At 39.7% G+C, this 19,592-nt stretch overlaps 1 protein-coding gene across 4 annotated transcripts in view; it reads right to left on the reverse strand.

Moving 5' to 3' along the window:
- nbeaa (neurobeachin a) overlaps window positions 1–11,851 on the reverse strand; it is a 186,892-nt gene extending 175,041 nt beyond the window's left edge. For all 4 annotated transcript variants that reach the window (XM_053645334.1, XM_053645332.1, XM_053645333.1 and 1 more), the window contains exon 1: window positions 10,518–11,851. In XM_053645334.1, coding sequence (XP_053501309.1) covers window positions 10,518–10,739 — 222 coding nt within the window. In that variant the 5' untranslated portion in view covers window positions 10,740–11,851. The remainder of the gene's footprint in view (window positions 1–10,517) is intronic.
- Window positions 11,852–19,592: the final 7,741 nt, after the last annotated feature.

Below are 19,592 nucleotides of genomic sequence, written 5' to 3' on the forward strand. Positions count from 1 at the left end.
TAAAAGCCTTTCAATCAATCTGCAAAATGATCAGAAAGTCTGTTTTGTGTACTAATATTCTGGATATGCTAAAGAATAACTGTAAAGAATGACTACCAGCAAATACAAATATAAGCAAGAACAAATATACAATATATGTCCCAGAATAGCTGGAATGTAATCTCTAATCAATTTACAGCTAGACATGGAAACCTGCCAGATAGAGATGTTTCGGCTATGAGGTCATCTAGAAGCTCTCGCTTTTCATCCTCTAGATGAACAGTAGATCAACAGTACTTGATGCTAAATAACTAGCATCAAGTACTTGATATCAGTAGCTAAGAAATGGAACCATCAGTTTCTCAGTAGTATTGTCAATCATTTATCCTGGAAGTGCAAAGCCTCTGAAGTCTGATCTGCTCTGCTTCCATAGAACAATCCTTAAGCAGAACAACACAGACACAAATATGTCAAAAAAGCCGCCAGTGACCATGATTTCATAAATGATTTATTGCAAAATATATTTCGTTTGCTCAAGACATTTCCTCCTGACTAAGATGAAGCACAGAAGCATGGATCATCTGCCTGTCGCTAGCTAATGAAGGAAGGTGTCTGGTCAATAATAAAGGAAGACACAACAATCTGTCTCTTAATGGCTCATCTATAATGAAATGTCTCAGCTTAATGAAATCACTCTGAGCCACTGCTTTAAAAGCTTAACAAACTTTATGATCATGTACAGTGGTGATGCATGGTTGTAAAAATCTGACAATTGGTACAGATTATTTGCATGTTAGATTTACTAAAGCAGTGCAGGAAAAGCACTGCATATAGTGTACTTTACATGCACATGTCGTGACCTATATCAAGTGGAAAGCATCACAGAGTGGTTGTGGACTGCCGTGTCATTTCTGGTGTAAAGTTGTCTTAATAAGTTGGAAGCAAAGTTCCCTTGGGCTTTGTTCTCATTTGCATTAGCCACTGACACATCTAGGTGCTTGTGATGAATCAATTTGCCAGCTTATCTGTTTGTTTAGGGCCACACTGAATTGATCGCTATATATAAACTTCTCATTACTTTAACCCTTCTGTTTTAGGTTTTCAATTTGGTATAGCTGTGATCTAAACAATACAATGAAGCCACACCCATTAAACACATGAAATGTTCACCTATCAGGATCGAGTATATCTGGTCTTAGTAAAAGTCCATCCCTCCAGGATGTAGTGATTTTGCGATCACAGAAATGAATGTAAAATCAAGCAAGCTTCGCATTACCTTCTTTGATATTTTATTTCAAAGATTTGGGCCAAGAAGCATCATGTGACATCACAACACACATTCAGTCAAAGTCCTCTTCAATTCATGTGTGTCAAACAAGAGTACAGCTATTTACCCACAAACATCACTGTGAAAGACAATTTCATGGAATTGCAATTTCGCCAATTCAAGTAACTTTCCACAAAAAAAGCTCCAAAAACTCTCAAATTCTGAAGAAGAAAAAAAAAAAACGCAGCAAAATCAAGCATCTTTGGCCATAACGATCACAAAAAAAACTGTGATTGATTTCACTGACTACGTTTACATGGACAGCAGTAATCTAATTATTGACCTTAGTCTGAGTAACACAATATTGTGATTAAGGTGTTTACATGAGTTGTTTTTAGAATACTCCTTTCATGTTCAGGTTTTACATATTATAGAACATAGATCGATTAACGTCACACGTCATTACAACACCGCGCCACACTGTCCGACGTCCCTCCAGAATTTCACGTAATCAACATACAGTTCATCTTCGTTATGGTACCGTATACAGTTTTGGGTGTTTTTATTTTAAATTTTTACGAAAGTTTCAAGTGCGGTTAATTATTTGTCATGCTGTACGTGCAAATAGATGACTGCTTGAAGCTGTGGGCTGCGTCCCAAACCGTGTACTTACCGACTATATAGTAGCCGAGATAAATGTATTTCGCCTACTATATACATGTATTTCACCTACTATATAGTAGGCAAGTACGCGGTTTCAGACGCAGCCATGCTCTCTTGTTTGCCGTAAAACGGTTGAACACTGCCGGGTGTGATCGTGTCCTGTCGCAAAATGTGGTGAAAACTCCCACACAACGTTAATAGTGTGATTAAGGTGTGTACATGTCTGTAATACATGTTGATAATGCGACTAAAACAGGAGTACTCCACCTGTCTTAATTCGATTTGTGTTTACTTCGAGTATGACCTTAATTGGATTAAGGTCATCAATAATCGCTGTTTACATGGTAGTTTCTTAATCAGAGTATTGACTTAATCGGGTTAATATTGGATTATTGTTGTCCATGTAAACGTACTGACTGAGACCAAGATTTCAGACACAGTTCTAATCTTGAAAAAAAGGCTAATCTTTAAACTAATGCAGCTTTGAGATTTCTGTGAGGAGACGTTTATTTACCATTTTTGAAAGGAGACTCCGGTGTCAACTCTGTAACAGGCAAAGGTAAAGCTGTAACAAGTTGCATGTTTTATTAACTTCAAAAGGAAGAAATTAGAAAGTAAGTAATAACAGGAACTAACTTGATTTGCAGACATTCTACAATATTAAACATGACTAGAAGAAGATACAATATATGCCATGTAACTGTTGGGAAATCGCTGTGGTATAAGAGGAATAAAACATTTCGTGGCATGCTGTAAAAAGACAATAAAAACTATGCCATTGTAGCAGCCTCCATGTCAAGTTGCACCACATCACACCACCCTATATAGGAGTATCTTCCTCTAACAGCACACCTGGTCGTGTTTTATTCCTTACTAACTTTGATCACGTCTTCTGAATTCTATTCACTCTCTTTATTCATATGATTGACAGCCATAATTGTGTTTGTGCAGCAGGGACATGCAGAAGGAAGGGGCTCTGGGGGCTCGAGCCCCTGCCCCTTTTCTAAATTATTTAAACGTGCCCCTCTCAACATTAATTAATAAACAATTATATTATGTAAAAAGCATTTGAATTCAACATGACAGCATGCACAAAACCATAGCAAATTAATCATAAGAAAGTCTGAGAATTTTCCTATTTATTTGTCCGACTCGAGTCTGCAGTCAGATAGTCTCGTTGTCATGACTCGATCGCGATGCGTCTTGCTTCAACATGCAGACAGGTATGCTGAAACCACTAGCTCTTCTACTAACCTTTTCTAATATTAGCAGAATTTTATATGCTTATCTCCGTTAGATTTCAAATTGATTGAGAGGAAGTGTGATGGTAAGTACTAGCTACTCAAGTTTCTTACATTTCCAGACATTCAAGTAACCTTGTTATATTATATGTATGTTATATAGTCAGTAAATGCACGATGCCAAACAAAAAACCTGAAGGAAGCAGCGAAACGGACAGCTTCCTTATCAACATGGGTGAAAATAGTGAGCCAATATGAAACAGAAAAAAAGGCATCATATGTTTACAAAGAGTTAGGCTTGCTGTGATAGCCAGTGTTCTGTTCGGCCATACACCGATATATATAGTTATACTATATACATATAGTAACTTGCCCCTTGTTAAGTAATATGGTAAATATAGTCCTGTAGCCTAAGTGATATGAAAAAATTGTGATATAAGATCATTAAAATCTTAGTTGATCTTTTTAAAATGAAATTTAGAAGGCAAAAATGACAAGTCAGATATGCATGTTGAGGAGAGTGAAAAAGAGGAGGTGGAATATGGAGAAAAAGAGGGAGATGTATGAGAACAGAGATGCATGTTGAGGTGCAGGGAGAGCTAGAAGAGGTGGAATCTGATCGGGGACAAGAAGATGAAAAGGAAGCACCAGATACACAGATTGATGAAAAAGAAGGCAATACAGAATGTGAAAAACTTTAACTACTACTATTTCTCTAAATGTAAAAATAAAATACCATTAGGTTATACTAGTAGTGTCATTCTCATACTCATTATTGTGACCACACACAGTCTGTTTATAATGTCTACCAGGGTGATAAAGTAGTAAAGTCATTAAAGTAGTATAGTAGTAAAATGAGCTCTTTGGTGATATAGCCCTATTTTTACATTTGAGCCTCTGCGCCTGTTGAACTCTCTGCATGTCCCTGCTATGCAGAGTTTTTTGTGCATATTCTTTAGGAAAACTACTTGAATTGTTAAAATTGCCGAAATTGCTTTGCATGGTCTAATCACAGTGATGTCTGTTGGTAAACGAGAACTTTTAGCTATACTCATGTGATTTGAAGGTGGCTTTAGCTGAGCGCGTGTTGTGATGACATCACGATGCGTCTTGGCCCAAATCTGCAGAAAATCTGCAGTCATTTCGAAAAATTTAAGGCTCCAGTGAATACTGCAGAGTTTTCTTGATTTTGAGTTCATTTCTGCGATCGCAAAATCCTGCAGGGACTGAATATTGCTGCATGGACACACGAAGTGTCTTACTTTTCCTGAAACAGTTGACTAAAGAAAAAAAATTCTTCTCTGGCCAAAATTAGAAGCGTATTCTATCAATGTATAGTTGACAAACTACACAAATTCTGATTTGATAAATATACCCTAAAGAAATTAATGACACGCAGGAAAGAATTCTTGAAGATTGTCACTTTACTGTCACACATCTCAGTCATATACACCATAAAATGTTGCTGTTCACTTAGCCATGCTTGTGTTGATTTCATTTATGGCTTATTTCTGTATTTTATAGATTTGTGCGAGTAAACCCTTAATTAACTCCTCTTTTCCTACTGTGGATATTACTTCTCAATGATCCTCACCATTGCAAAGCAGTGATAAATATAATGTTGAAACTTAAAACCAAATAAATATTCGCAGAAAAAAATGCATAGTTATGTTTATCTAGACTAATAAGTAATTGCCCCTAAGCAAAAGTCACATGACAGAGTATGACAGTGTCTGATGCCTGGCAAGATTCCGTTTCAATTAAACTGTCAGCCAGCAAGAATAGCATGACGCTACTGTAAGCAAGATACATGCTATTGGAGTCTTGTCATTTGTTGTCATAGTTTAGTCCTGTACACATCACATGTCCTGAGCTGTAGCATGCTGCACTACTGTATGGCACAGAGATAGTGTTGATGATTTGTTAAAGATGAAGGCTGAGTGATGACTGGCAGAATGTGCTGCTGATTAGCTGTCCTAGGCTGTGTTGGCTTGCTCTGTTCTGTTCTACACATTGTAGTACTGCCTTGGTCCTGCATTTGCCTGCTGTCCGAGGATGGTTTGTGCTGACTGTGTGATGTCGAGCTTCTACTCCTGACCTTGGTGATTTTGCAAAGCAGGGATGGAACTAATGAGGCGTTATCATGGAGAGACCATCACATCGACTGAGTCACGAGAGAGAGAGAGAGATAGAGAGAGAGAGAGAGAGAGAGAGAGAGAGAGAGAGAGAGAGAGAGAGAGCGAGAGAAGAGGAAAGATGGACTTGAGGTGTCCCTGGTGTATTGGCGAACCACACAGCCGTGTGCTTTAAAGCACAATTCAAGCATTATTTGGCAAAAAATATATTAGTTTCATTGCTTTCTCCTTTGTTATGTGCATCATTAAAATGATGGTGAGCAATGAAAAGAAAAAAAAAAGATTATTCCGTGGATTAAGTCACAGCTGGATGTGCTGATACGGCTGGAAAAAAAAAAAAAAAAACAGCTCACAACAGTTGGTAAGGTGGGAAGTGAGTGCTGAGGTCCCATGGCTCCATTTCCATGGCAACAATGATGCTCTGGTAATGGCAGGAGACTTAAACCTCAAGCCTACAGTAGCTCTCTGAGTGTGTGTGTGTGTTTGTGTGAGTGAGTGAGTGAGAGAGTGAGAGAGAAGAAAGAGAGAGAGAGCAAAGAAAGGAGTTGGGAATGGCTACAAAAACACACCGCTTGTTTAATATTTTGTAACACTTTGCTTGCACATGGCGAGTGTTTCTTACACTATTAGTCATGTTAATTTCGTTGTTGGGCACATGAAAAATAAGAGAGGTCACCCATTTAGTGGAACATCAATGGCGTTTCGATTTGCTGCAGTCTCAAGGAATTACTGCTTTATCAAGTGCAGTAAAATGTCTAAAGCCACATGGCTGTAAGCTGCCCTTATCGGCTAAACAAATAGATTTCTGTGAGGACTAATTCTGTGTTACAGTACATGGTCCCAAATACAAGGTGCTTAATCATGTTTGGGTTTATGAAGTCTATGAATCTAATGCAGCCAATTTTCCACAGAGACACAATTACAGGTTCTAACATAAGCTCCTATAATATTCACAACCATTCTGCTGATTTCTTTGCAGTGAAACAGAACATCTGCTGTGGCCACTGCTTCATACGCATGCTAGCATTCGCAGACACCCAGAGTCACCGACAATGACTTTCTTCAGTTTACTGTTTCTGTCAGTGTTACCTTTTATTCCCAACATGACCTCAGTCTCCATCAGACGGAGCCGAAATCGTCACGTGACTGAGGAAGAAACTCCTCTAAGGCAGGGGGCATTTTATATTAAACACGAAGATCAAACAGTGCTGTACGAACACAAAGCTATATTAATATTCAAAATGCTCCACTGTGTGTAAGGGGCAGGGGAAACTGGTGCAAGTTGCTTAAAAGGTTTAGTTTAATTCCAGTTTATTGTCATTATATGGCGTATTTGCGTGCTTGCAGTGTAAATTCTGTCGTTTATTATAACAGAAGTGGTGTGTTAGTAACGAGGCCGGGGTGTAGATGCGCTGATACAGAGTGCGAGCACGAGTAAGATATGTAATATTTAATTAAAACACTATGATCAAAAGTAAACACAAGTAAAATAATATGTCTAAAGACAGAGAGTAAACCACAAGGTGCAGTAAAAGTGAGTTTTTATTATTCATTCAGGACAGTAGTTTAATTCTGTGCTTTTTGTGCATCCATAAAAAATAATCCATAAATACTATAAAATGTTAATTATTTTATAGTATTTACTCATTATTTTTTATGGATGCATAAAAAGCAACGAATTAAACTACTGTCCTGAACGAATAATATATATTCTGGTGTGTGTGTGGGGGGTTATTTTCTGTTTTGGACAAACAGTTGTGTAAAGTTTTAATCTGAAGTTTATATTTGTAACACTCAGTTTGTGGATTTTATTTTAAATAAACAAAATAAAGGATACGGAAAGTTTGCCCCGCCCCATCCGATTAATCGAAAAAATAATCGGCCAACTAATCGATTATGAAAATAATCGTTAGTTGCAGCCCTAACATACATACATGCACACACATATACGCACATATACATACATATTTATATACATACATACACACACATATATATGTATATATGTACGTATGTATGTTTATATATATATATATATATACACACACACACACACACATATACTCACACACACACACATACATATATATGGGCATATATACAGTATATACACAAACCTAATTTAGTTCTACCTTAAATACACACTATCAATCCATCCATCAGCAGGATGCCTGTTAGTCAGCATAGTGAAATGCTAATGTGAATAATATCTTATAACCAGGAGGCATTTTTACAATCTCAGCAGAACATTTTTCATTTTTTTACACAGCAACGGTCATAAATGCAAAATGTCCTTTTAACTACTACATTCATTTGTGTGTCCAAATAATGAATTGACCTTCACCTAGTAAACAGTGTTGTAGGCACAATGTGCAACATATTTAAGAATAAACATTAAAGTTTTCAGGCTGAGTTGCTCCGAGTCTGAACAGTAGGACGCTGCTGCTTCTGCCAAGATTACAATAGCAACTATGTCAGCTCCACTGGGGGTTACCCATACAGCACCAGGCCAGAGCTCACAAGACCTACACAGAAATCCAGAAATGAGACTATCGCCTTGCTCGGATTGGAGTTTTTATTAGGGTAGGGTAATTATTTCCAGTGTGTCTCTGGGATTTTAGTCCCATGCAAATCCGTCATTTCAGTCATTTTTTTCCAGACTGCACATGCACGTATCTGGAAAGCCGGAGTTTACCTTCTATACAATATCCCCAGGTAATATATACACCAAGCAAATTGACATGTTGGTAAAGATTCCATTATATCCTGTGGAAAAAGAGGGTTTGCATTTTTTTCTTCAGTATAAACACATGCCAGGAAGAGCTCTTTCCTATTTTTATGAAAAGTACAATAAAATATACACAATTGTTTTTATTTTTTTAAACTCATTGAGTTCCTGGTACATGTAACCTACATACATGTTATGGTCATGTGACCGACTAATGACAAGTGGAAACTTGTGCAGTCATGCACCCTACAACAAGCGCTTATAATACAGGTCAAAACGATCAGCTTGTTTTAAAATGATGTAGTCTGCATGGAATTTACATACATTGTGCATGACATTCCCATCTCTGTGATTTATACACAGATTGCTCATCCCGTTATCATATCTTTCAGAATTATTACAGACATCCTCCAGCAACATTACTTAACAGACATCATATGTCCCGAAATCTCTTCCTGGCTGAACAGTACTTACGACAAGAAGTAGATTTCAGGAAAATACAAGATTTTATTTCATAACATAATGGGACCAAAAACCTCAATCTCAAAAGAGACTCAAAACTACTGGTATTTAAACCGAATCACATGGACTCACAATGTATGTTCTTCTACACCTTCCTCTTAATAAGATCATCCCTCACCTCAAGGTGAGTCATTTGTCTATGAGCGAAGGAAGGATTAACATCCCCATGCTGCGGTTGAGGGCATTACTTGAGTTCTGTGTTTCACAGCCGGACAACATGTGTCCTGAAACAACATGTGCATTCAGCCTCCCATGGGCCTGAGGACATAAATGGAGCACAATGTGGCACACAAAGTAGGTCTCACTCTCAGAAAAGCCTAGAACTGACCAAAGCTGCTGCGTGTTGATACAGACTCACATGACTGTGTGTGAATTCAAGCTACAATCCAAGCTTTAATAAATCTAATCTACAGTGCAATCACTTGTTCTGTGTGTCTACTTTTGCTGAATGGTACGTGCTCCTGTGGTTAAGCCTCTGCGGAGAAGCCTATTAATTAACCGATCGCCGCATCTGCTCCTGGAAATGGCAGTTCGGATCAATCGATGGATTACAATCTGCGGTTTCAGCTGAGGCTGCATAATGCATGAGGTCTAGCCCACCTACATGCACTCACTCCTGCCTTCCTGACGTTTCTCCAACTCTTTCTTAAAGCCCCGCGATACGCATCAGTACTCCCAATCATCCCCATCCTTCTCTTCCTCCTCCCCTGATCTGTCCTCCACAGCCCCATCCGCTCAGTCCAGGTTTCCGAGCGCGACGCCACTGCAGCAACCCCCTCCTCCTTCTTCCTCCTCCTCCTCCACCTGCTTCCACATGCTGTCCTGGTGGATTCATGCGCACTGAGAGCGCTGCAGCATCTACAATAGAGAATTACTCAGGCCATATTTATCAGATCTACCCGATCCCGACTCTTTCGTAGGCGATCAAACGCGTGATCTCATCAATTAAAGCCCGACTTACCCTTATTTCTGCACGTGACTGTGGGGTTTAACACAAGACACTTCCTCTCTAACACAACAGACCTGGTTAAGGCCTCATCGTGTAGTTTCCCTCATGGAGTTGTATGAGCTACGCAGAACCCACATGCTCACGCATTCATAACACATAGGCTGTTTCATAACAAGTGCTCACACAAACCCTGCTTTAAACCCTGCTGTGTGGCCAAACTCTTACTATCCAGCCTTACAAGCTCCGACTGCTTTCTCTAACCATTCAGTAGTTTTAAAGATCAGGGTGGAACATGTGCCAGATATCCCTGTGTGAAAAGAAATCAGCACGACAGCAGCCGCCTTCACGCCTCCTGAATATTAATGAATTCGTCCCTACTGCCCTAATAATATCGCACCAGCTCATCAAGTACTTTCTTTTTTTCCCCATCCATAAACATAGAACAGTTCTGCACACACCACCGGATGTGCTGTGGGCCTGTGTACTGTTTCAGCACTGAGAGGAGAAACAAAAGCACGCGCAGACAGGAGGATATTTGGCAAGTCATTGTACCAGCCAGAGGATAACGCTACCCGATCTGTGTCTGAATAGCAGTGTCTAAACGCAGCGCGCGCACACACGCACACACACACCTTATCACAGACTGGAAATGAAATGAGCGACCTGATCCAATTACAGTGCTGTGGTTTTGGTCTTCTCTATCCACTAATAATAATAATAATAATAATAATAATAATAATAGTGGCTGCTATCTTGATGCGATCGTGCTGTCAACAAAAGGCACTGAGGCCCTGAGCAATTCCTCTAGGGAATACATTATGATAATATGGAGCTTTTGGACAGGGGTTTGAGTTGAGATCTTTGCTGCACCTGATTTAGATGCTCTAAATGACATCATCTCGCAGCAGCAGCAGCAGCAGCAGAGGCAGTGCGAGGCAGTGCGAGGCCAGAGCGCGGGGAATAACACACAGATGGGGATGGGGGAAGATGAGAGCCATTGTGGGCAGATGATGAAGCTTTCTCCTCCACTCACCAGATTCAGCACGGTCTCGACGATGTCCCGGTTGCTGACCTCGCCGACCTGGATGAGACCGATCAGCACAGCGAACTTCATGCGGATGTTGCGGATCGGAACCGCGGGGTTGATGACGCCAGCCGGCAGCACAACGGAGCCCGAGCCAGACACCATCGCGTCCCCGCCGCCCGTGGCTTCTCGCTCCGCCAGCGGCGCCGTAAGCGGCTTCTCGCTCGCCATTTCCAGCCCAAATCCCGAAAATAAGGAGCGGCCGCCTCGGCTCTCACCTGTTTCGCGTCACCGACTGGCTTTTTGCAACCGCATGAAAATTGGATTAGCGGAAAAAAAAATAATAAAACAACAACAACAGAAACCGCTAAGCAAATGACACCGCTGCTGTTTAATCCCGTCTATCCTTTCCTGCGACGCATACGAGCACCAAAAGCGTACTTTCTCTGCGTTTGTTGAAAAGGTCCTCCTCTCACGTTGCTTCTCCCTCTGTCTTGCTCGCTCTGAAAGCCCAGTGAAACGATGCGGTCTCCGGCTGTGTGGTCCTGCTCAGGACGCCATGTTCACGCCCCCTGGCTGCGGTAGCGAGCACTGCGCATGCGCGGTAGCGCTCTGCTCAGCCGTCCGTGGCTCAATCCCAAACACATCGCTACCTATATAAAGCGCGCTACGTAGGCTACGAAATAATCGATTTTACACTCTATGCAGTGCACTATGGGACAAAGGAGGAAGTAATTTGAGGTGGAGCCCATAAAGGTGGGGACCATGCTGGAGCACGTGCGATGTCTGATATTAATAGTGACCTAAGAATAGACAAATGATAACAGGCTCCTGCTGACGAATGTGATGAAATATTTCATAATGAGTTGAGAAAAATGGGAAACGGTCAAATAGTTATATGAGATTATGGATTCTGAATCTCTCTCTCTCTCTCTCTCTCTCTCACACACACACACACACACACACACTAGTCCGAAACTGTCTGGAAGACGTTCAGAGCAGTAACGTCTTTCGGGGACACCCATACGTGACGTCTGTGTCACGTGGGTTGGTCCAGACACTAACCTGTATGTTTGAGACCTTCGATGCAGATTCAGTATCTGGACCTCTAACTAGGACCCGTTCTGGTCGTCTGTGGGCGTGAAAATGTTAAAATCCTGAAAGTCTTGTCATGGTCTGTGAACAGCCAGAGAAGATCATATGTGAACATCTGAATCAAGACAGTTCCTAAATCTCATCCTCTGACTGAACCACTGACATCAGTTATAACTTTTTCTTAAAATTAATGTAAATAAGTTGTATGGCATTTATTTAATAAAGGTTTTATATTTAGTAATATGTTGTATTTTCCATCCCCTAAAAATTCATCATCATCATTCCTGATGAAGTCGACAGACAAATGCACAAAAAAGCTGTTATGATGACTAAACTTGGATTCCTCAATTACTCATTTGTTATCTCTAGGTTATCCATTCATCCATCCATTTTCTGTACCACTTATCCTGCACAGGCAGGGACATGGGGAGCCTGGAGACAGAGAGAGGGAGAGAAGAGATTTTTAGGACTGTGCTTAGCGTAATAGAAAATCTAGTCATGGTAAGCTTGAGTAAAAAAAAATACGTTTTAAGTCTAGACTTAAACACTGAGACTGTGTCTGAGTCCCGAACACTAATTGGAAGACTGTTTCATAACTGTGGGGCTCTATAAGAGAAAGCTCTTCCCCCCTGCTTTAGCCTTTGCTATTCGAGGTACTGTCAAATAGCCTGCACCTTTTGATCTAAGTAGGCGTGGAGGATCATAGAAAACCAAAAGGTAGCTTAGATACTGTGGTGCGAGACCATTTATTGCTTTATAGGTTAATAATAGTATGTTATAATTAATGTGTGGTTTCACTGGGAGACAATGCAGTGTGGATAAGATCAGGGTGATGTGGTTGTATCTTCTTGTTCTAGTTAGGACTCTAGCAGCTGCATTCTGGACTAACTGGAGTTTGTTTATGCTCCTACTGGAACATCCAGACAGTAAGACATGACAATAATCTAGCCTAGAGGTGAGGAAAGCATGAACTAAAATTTCTGCATCATGTAGTGACAATATATTTCTTATCATAGCGATATTTCTGAGATGAAAGAACGCTATCCTAGTAATATTATCTACATGAGCATCAAATGATAGACTGGACTCAATAATTACTTCAAGGTCTTTTACTGCTGCACATGACAAAACAGAAAGTCCATCCAGAGTTACTGTGTGATCAGAAAGCTTACTTCTAGCTACACGTGGTCCTAGTAGAAGTACTTCTGTCTTATCAGAATTAAGTAAGAGGAAGTTAATAAGCATCCAACGTCTAATGTCCTTTACACATTCCTCAACTTTACTAAGCTGCTGTCTGTCATCTGGCTTCGCTGAAACATACAACTGTGTATCATCAGCATAACAGTGGAAGCTAATTCCATGTTTACGAATAATTTGACCTAGAGGTAGCATATATAAAGTAAAAAGTAGTGGGCCTAAAACAGAACCTTGTGGAACACCAAATTTAACCTCAGAATGCATGGAGAAGTCGCTATTTACATCTACAAACTGATATCGAACGGTCCACTAAGATCTGAGCCAGGAGAGGACTGTTCCCTTAATACCAACAACATTGTCTAATCTATCAAGGAGAATAGTATGATCTATAGTATCAAAAGCTACACAAGGGTCAAGTAACACAAGCAACGAGACACAACTCTGATCAGAGGCCAGTAGTAGGTCGTTTAATACTTTAACTACGATAACTATGATGTTTACTACTTTGCTATGATGAGGCCTAAACACTGACTGATACATTTCATGAATGTTGTTCCTATGTAGGTACGAGCATAACTGCTGTGCTACAACCTTTTCTAATATCTTGGAGAAAAAGAGGAGATTTGATATAGGTCTATAGCTGGACAGTTGAGAGGGGTCAAGGTCAGGATTTTTAATCAGGGGTTTAATAACTGCTCATTTAAATGATTTTGGTACATAGCCAGTGCTAAGAGAAGAATTGATTATATTTAGAAGCGTTTCAGTTACTTCAGGACAAATCTGTTTAACGAAACGGGTAGGTAAGAGATCTAGTATGCAAGTTGATGATTTCACTGAAGAGATTAATGAAGCTAGTTCGGTCTCTCTAAGGTGAGTAAAACATTCTAAACATTGATCAGATATTGCTATATTATCATCTATAGGGTTAGTTATAATATTGTCTGGTTTTAATTTAATAGCCTGAATTTCACATCTAATATTTTCAACTTTACCAATGACAAAATTCATGAAATCTTGCTATGTAATGATTGTGTGCCTATTTCTGTAGTGATTTTATTCCTAGTTAAGTTTGCTACTGTGTTGAATAGAAATCTCAAATTGTTTTTATATCCTATTAAGGTGGAGAGAGAGACTTTTCTAGCATCGCTAAGAGATTTTCTATAGTTCAGTAGGCTCTCCTTCCATGCTGTTGGAAATACTACCAATTTGGTTTAATGCCATTTACGTTCTAATTGTCGAGTGGTCTGTTTTAAGGTACACGTTTGATCGTTATACCAGGGTGCTAGCTTTTTCGCTCTAATTAATTTAGTTTTGAGTGGAGCCACTCTATCTAGCGTGTACCGGAGCGTTGACTCTAAACATTCAGTCGCCTGAAGGAGTTCCCTGGGATCAGACGGTGATCCAAATCTAATTGATGTCTCTGGGAGGTTATTGATGAAGCTCAGTGCAGTATCTGATGTGGAAGTATGTTTTACGCGGTAGCAAGGCGAGGTGGAAATATTATGATCAATACCTATTATGAACGAGATAAGATAATGGTCTGAGACAACTTCAGACTGCGGAAAAATTATAATATTTTCTATATTTAATTCGTATGTTAGTATTAGGTCAAGAGTGTGACCACCATTATGAGTAGGTCCTATTATATTCTGATTAAACTCTACTGAATCTAAGATGGAAACAACCGCTGTTCTCAGAGGGTCTTCTGGGTTATCAAAATGAATATTAAAATCACCAATGATTAATGCTTTATCTACAGAAACAACCAGGTTTGAGATCAAGTCTGCAAATTCACTAAGGAATTCTGCTCACTTTTATTCTGCTCACTTTTATTATAAGCATCATACACAACAATTTCTGTAGTTATATGTGAGGTAAATGCAGTCACAGCATTTGATGAACAAGAATCTCATGGTTGCTCTTGACTCAACTGATCACTGCCTGCTCTTACAAATAATCACAGATTAATTCTGAGTGTTTTGTTGGCTAAATTTCCCATTTACTGATTCAAACATTACTACTTTGTTCACTGCCAAGCAATGGTGCATCTCTTGTGCATCTTTGATAATTTGACAACTGGCATTTAGATTGTTTGCAAACTGTATCCATTAGGCTCATGTCCATTTCACTATGGCATGTAATCAAGAACTCAATAAAAGCATGACATTCGTTGTGTGAGGAAGACACACATAGCTAGCAAGCTATCAATCGAATAACTATGAATGAGACATTCTTTTGTTCAGCCAGTGTCTAAGCTCCCTGGACGCTAAGGGCAAAAACATATGTGCCTGCTGCATCTGCATTAAACATCATAGAGCAGCAGTCTCCAGTTCAGATGTCCCCTGTTCTGCCTGTACAGTGATGCTCATGCAGAGGCTCACACTATTCAGCCCTCCTTATAGTCTGAGAGCTGGTTCTCACTCCTACTGCTTATCCATTTCTAGTCTGACAGAGAACCAATAATTGAACTGTGATGGTTTCAGCAGCATCCAGAATTGAATCTGAATTAGCCTCTACCAGCTCGAAAAACTACTATCTCTGGAAGGCTCCAAAAAGGCCATGATAACCACCCTCTACATTGCTTTAGCCTGGATTTGACTTGAAGCCAATATGCAGGTCATGACACCCAATGTGCTCTTCCAAATGGCACCAATTACAAAGGATTTTACCATGCCAGTACAATAGGTCAGGGCGCACTGGCCATGACATGCCCCACTGTCTACTTTATGCAATTCCATTTCTTCTGCTGATTCTGACCAAATTCCACAGAATTCAGCAATTAGATTGCAGAGCCCTTCTTGTTTCCTCCCTGAATAGAGCTACTGTCCAAAATGAATGGTAAAGGAATGATTTGGGACCCTTGGCCAAGTTACCTAATAACCAACCAGGTAACCCAAATAACCAACATAAAAGAAATTATAACCTCTGCTCAGCACTCACTTGAATAATTCGAGCATCTTCAATAGCTACTAACAGGAGGCTAAATACAATCATGTGAAAAAATAAGTACACCCCATGGAAATTGTAGGCTTTTTTGGAATACAGTATTTGGGCAAGCAAACATTTGATCGTCTTTGAAAAAGTGCCTATTAATAAAGTTGATATACTTGAACAAGACCACAAGGAAAAATAGCTTTTTCAATCATTTATTCAACAAAAATATCAATAGATATGTTATTTGTCTGCGGAAAAAATAAGTAGACCCTTGGCATCAGAAACAATTATTGCCCCCTTTAGTAGAAATAACTTCTTTTAAGCATTTTGCATAATTGTTCACCAGGCTTGCTGGAAATTTGGATGACTCTTCCATGCAATATTCCTTCAGTTGCAAGATGTTTGAGGGTTTTCTTGCATGTACTGCCCATTTCACCCCCCACCACACACACACACACAAAATTCAAATCCGAGCTTTGACTAGGCCATCCCATAACCCTCCATTTCTTCTTTTTAAGAACATTCCTTGGCGGATTTGCTTAGTGTGCTTAGGATCATTATCCTGTTGAAAGGTCCACTGTTGGTTCAACTTCAACTTTTGGACAGATGGCCTCACATTATCTTCAAGAATTCTTTGATATGATGCAGAATTCATAGTTGAAATCACTGTGGCAGCTCAGCAACACCAAACCATTTCCAAAGCATTTCCACCACCATGCTTCAATAAATTGTTTATTATTTTTTATTTATTATTCAATAAATAAGACCAGTTGCACCTGCACTCCCTAAGCAAGTTATAATCACTGGCACCCAATCTTGATTCAAATTATATGTATTTGAAGGTGTGATACATGTAGGGGTGTACTTACTTTTTCCATGTGACTATTTTCTATTCATTTAAATTGTGAGAATTACTACAAAAAAAATCAATATTATATGTCATTTGATAGAGTGTATCACCTTTATTAATGGGCACTGTTTCAAAGAGGAGCAAATGTTTGCTTGCCAAAAAAAACAACTATTTCCATAGGGTGTATTTGTTTTTTCACATGACTGTATATGTTCAGAACTTCAGATTCCTCTAAATTCCTCCTATTAATTCCTCCCACAGATCTCATGCTAAAGTGGATAGCAGAAGACAGGTCCATTTTATCCAACACATATCACAGTCAAGCTTGTGGAGTAACGGAATACATGTAACTGTGTTACGTAATCAGGATACAAAAAAATGGTTACAGTTATGTCAATGGTTACAGTTACGTCAAAAAACAAAGTAATCAGTTTACAGGTACATTTTGTAAAAAAAAAAATCTGAATACTATCATCCATCCATCCATCCATCCATCCATCTTCTATACCGCTTTATCCTTTTCAGGGTTGAATACTATCAGGATTACAAAATTTGTTATTTTAAACCAAAGAAATTAATCTTTTGACATAACACAATATAGACAGCTGCTTGATTATAGTTCTGGTTCTCTCTTGTCAGTTGTCAACAATGCCCATGGCCAGATAAGGTCACATTTTTTATTTCATGTTATCACATTGCTTCATATTACATGGCAAAGAATGAACACTTTCTTTGTTTCTGTGTTAACACCTTTAACTCTTCCCAACCAGGTACAGACAGATGAATCCCCTCACTACTTGCGCATTCCTTTGTCTCCCCGAATACCATTTGCGTGTATATACGTACCTTCCCATATAGCATTCAGGAAGTGTGTGGCGGGGCAAGGGCACCGTTTTTTTGTGTACGTTTTCTTTCTCTTTTCCTAACATCGCAACCCTCTCTTCACAAATCATAACAGTTTTATGGAGACTTGTTCTAGGATATCTACTGAGAGGTACAGTGAGGGAAAAAAGTATTTGATCCCCTGCTGATTTTGTACGTTTGCCCACTGACAAAGAAATGATCAGTCTATAATTTTAATGGTAGATTTATTTGAACAGTGAGAGACAAAATAACAACAAAAAAAATCCAGAAAAACGCATGTCAAAAATGTTATAAATTGATTTGCATTTTAATGAGGGAAATAAGTATTTGACCCCTCTGCAAAACATGACTTAGTACTTGGTGGCAAAACCCTTGTTGGCAATCACAGAGGTCAGACGTTTCTTGTAGTTGGCCACCAGGTTTGCACACATCTCAGGAGGGATTTTGTCCCACTCCTCTTTGCAGATCTTCTCCAAGTCATTAAGGTTTCGAGGCTGACGTTTGGCAACTCAAACCTTCAGCTCCCTCCACAGATTTTCTATGGGATTAAGGTCTGGAGACTGGCTAGGCCACTCCAGGACCTTAATGTGCTTCTTCTTGAGCCACTCCTTTGTTGCCTTGGCCGTGTGTTTTGGGTCATTGTCATGCTGGAATACCCATCCACTACCCATTTTCAATGCCCTGGCTGAGGGAAGGAGGTTCTCACCCAAGATTTGATGGTACATGGCCCCGTCCATCGTCCCTTTGATGCGGTGAAGTTGTCCTGTCCCCTTAGCAGAAAAACACCCCCAAAGCATAATGTTTCCACCTCCATGTTTGACGGTGGGGATGGTGTTCTTGGGGTCATAGGCGGAATTCCTCCTCCTCCAAACACGGCGAGTTGAGTTGATGCCAAAGAGCTCCATTTTGGTCTCATCTGACAACAACACTTTCACCCAGTTGTCCTCTGAATCATTCAGATGTTCATTGGCAAACTTCAGACGGGCATGTATATGTGCTTTTTTGAGCAGGGGGACCTTGCGGGCGCTGCAGGATTTCAGTCCTTCACGGCGTAGTGTGTTACCAATTGTTTTCTTGGTGACTATGGTCCCAGCTGCCTTGAGATCATTGACAAGATCCTCCCGTGTAGTTCTGGGCTGATTCCTCACTGTTCTCATGATCATTGCAACTCCACGAGGTGAGATCTTGCATGGAGCCCCAGGCCAAGGGAGATTGACAGTTCTTTTGTGTTTCTTCCATTTGCGAATAATCGCACCAACTGTTGTCACCTGTTCACCAAGCAGCTTGGCAATGGTCTTGTAGCCCATTCCAGACTTGTGTAGGTCTACAATCTTGTCCCTGACATCCTTGGAGAGCTCTTTGGTCTTGGCCATGGTGGAGAGTTTGGAATCTGATTTATTGATTGCTCCTGTGGACAGCTGTCTTTTATACAGGTAACGAGCTGAGATTAGGAGCACTCCCTTTAAGAGTGTGCTCCTAATCTCAGCTCGTTACCTGTATAAAAGATACCTGGGAGCCAGAAATCTTTCTGATTGAGAGGGGGTCAAATACTTATTTCCCTCATTAAAATGCAAATCAATGTATAACATTTTTGACATGCGTTTTTCTGGATTTTTTTTGTTGTTATTCTGTCTCTCACTGTTCAAATAAACCTACCATTAAAATTATAGAATGATCATTTCTTTGTCAGTGGGCAAACGTACAAAATCAGCAGGGGATCAAATACTTTTTTCCCTCACTGTAAGAATAATTTTAATTTGTTTGCTCTGCCTTGAAGTAGATATCTTATGTATCCCAATTATACTACATGTGTTGCATAAATATTCTGTGGTGGTCTATGGAAGCAATTGGAAGTAACTGTTAGTTGAATCTTTATTGTGTTGTAAAAAAAAAAAAAAAAAAAAAAAAGGCTTTATTTTATTAAGAAAAAGTCTTTATTGTGTTTTATTTTTTTAAGATTAGGCTTTATTTGGCTCCGGCCGCTGAGTAGTGTTTCTCTCTGCATTATTATAAATAAATAATATAACCCTATTTACAAAGAATTTTGATATAGTAGGATGAACCAAGTCTATCTTGGTTATGCGCACTGTTGCTTTCTTTTTCTCTGTTCCTCTTGTTGTTTGAGCATACTTTACCATCACGTT

Source organism: Ictalurus furcatus, chromosome 16, assembly GCF_023375685.1.
Source record: "Ictalurus furcatus strain D&B chromosome 16, Billie_1.0, whole genome shotgun sequence".
NCBI lineage: Eukaryota > Metazoa > Chordata > Actinopteri > Siluriformes > Ictaluridae > Ictalurus > Ictalurus furcatus.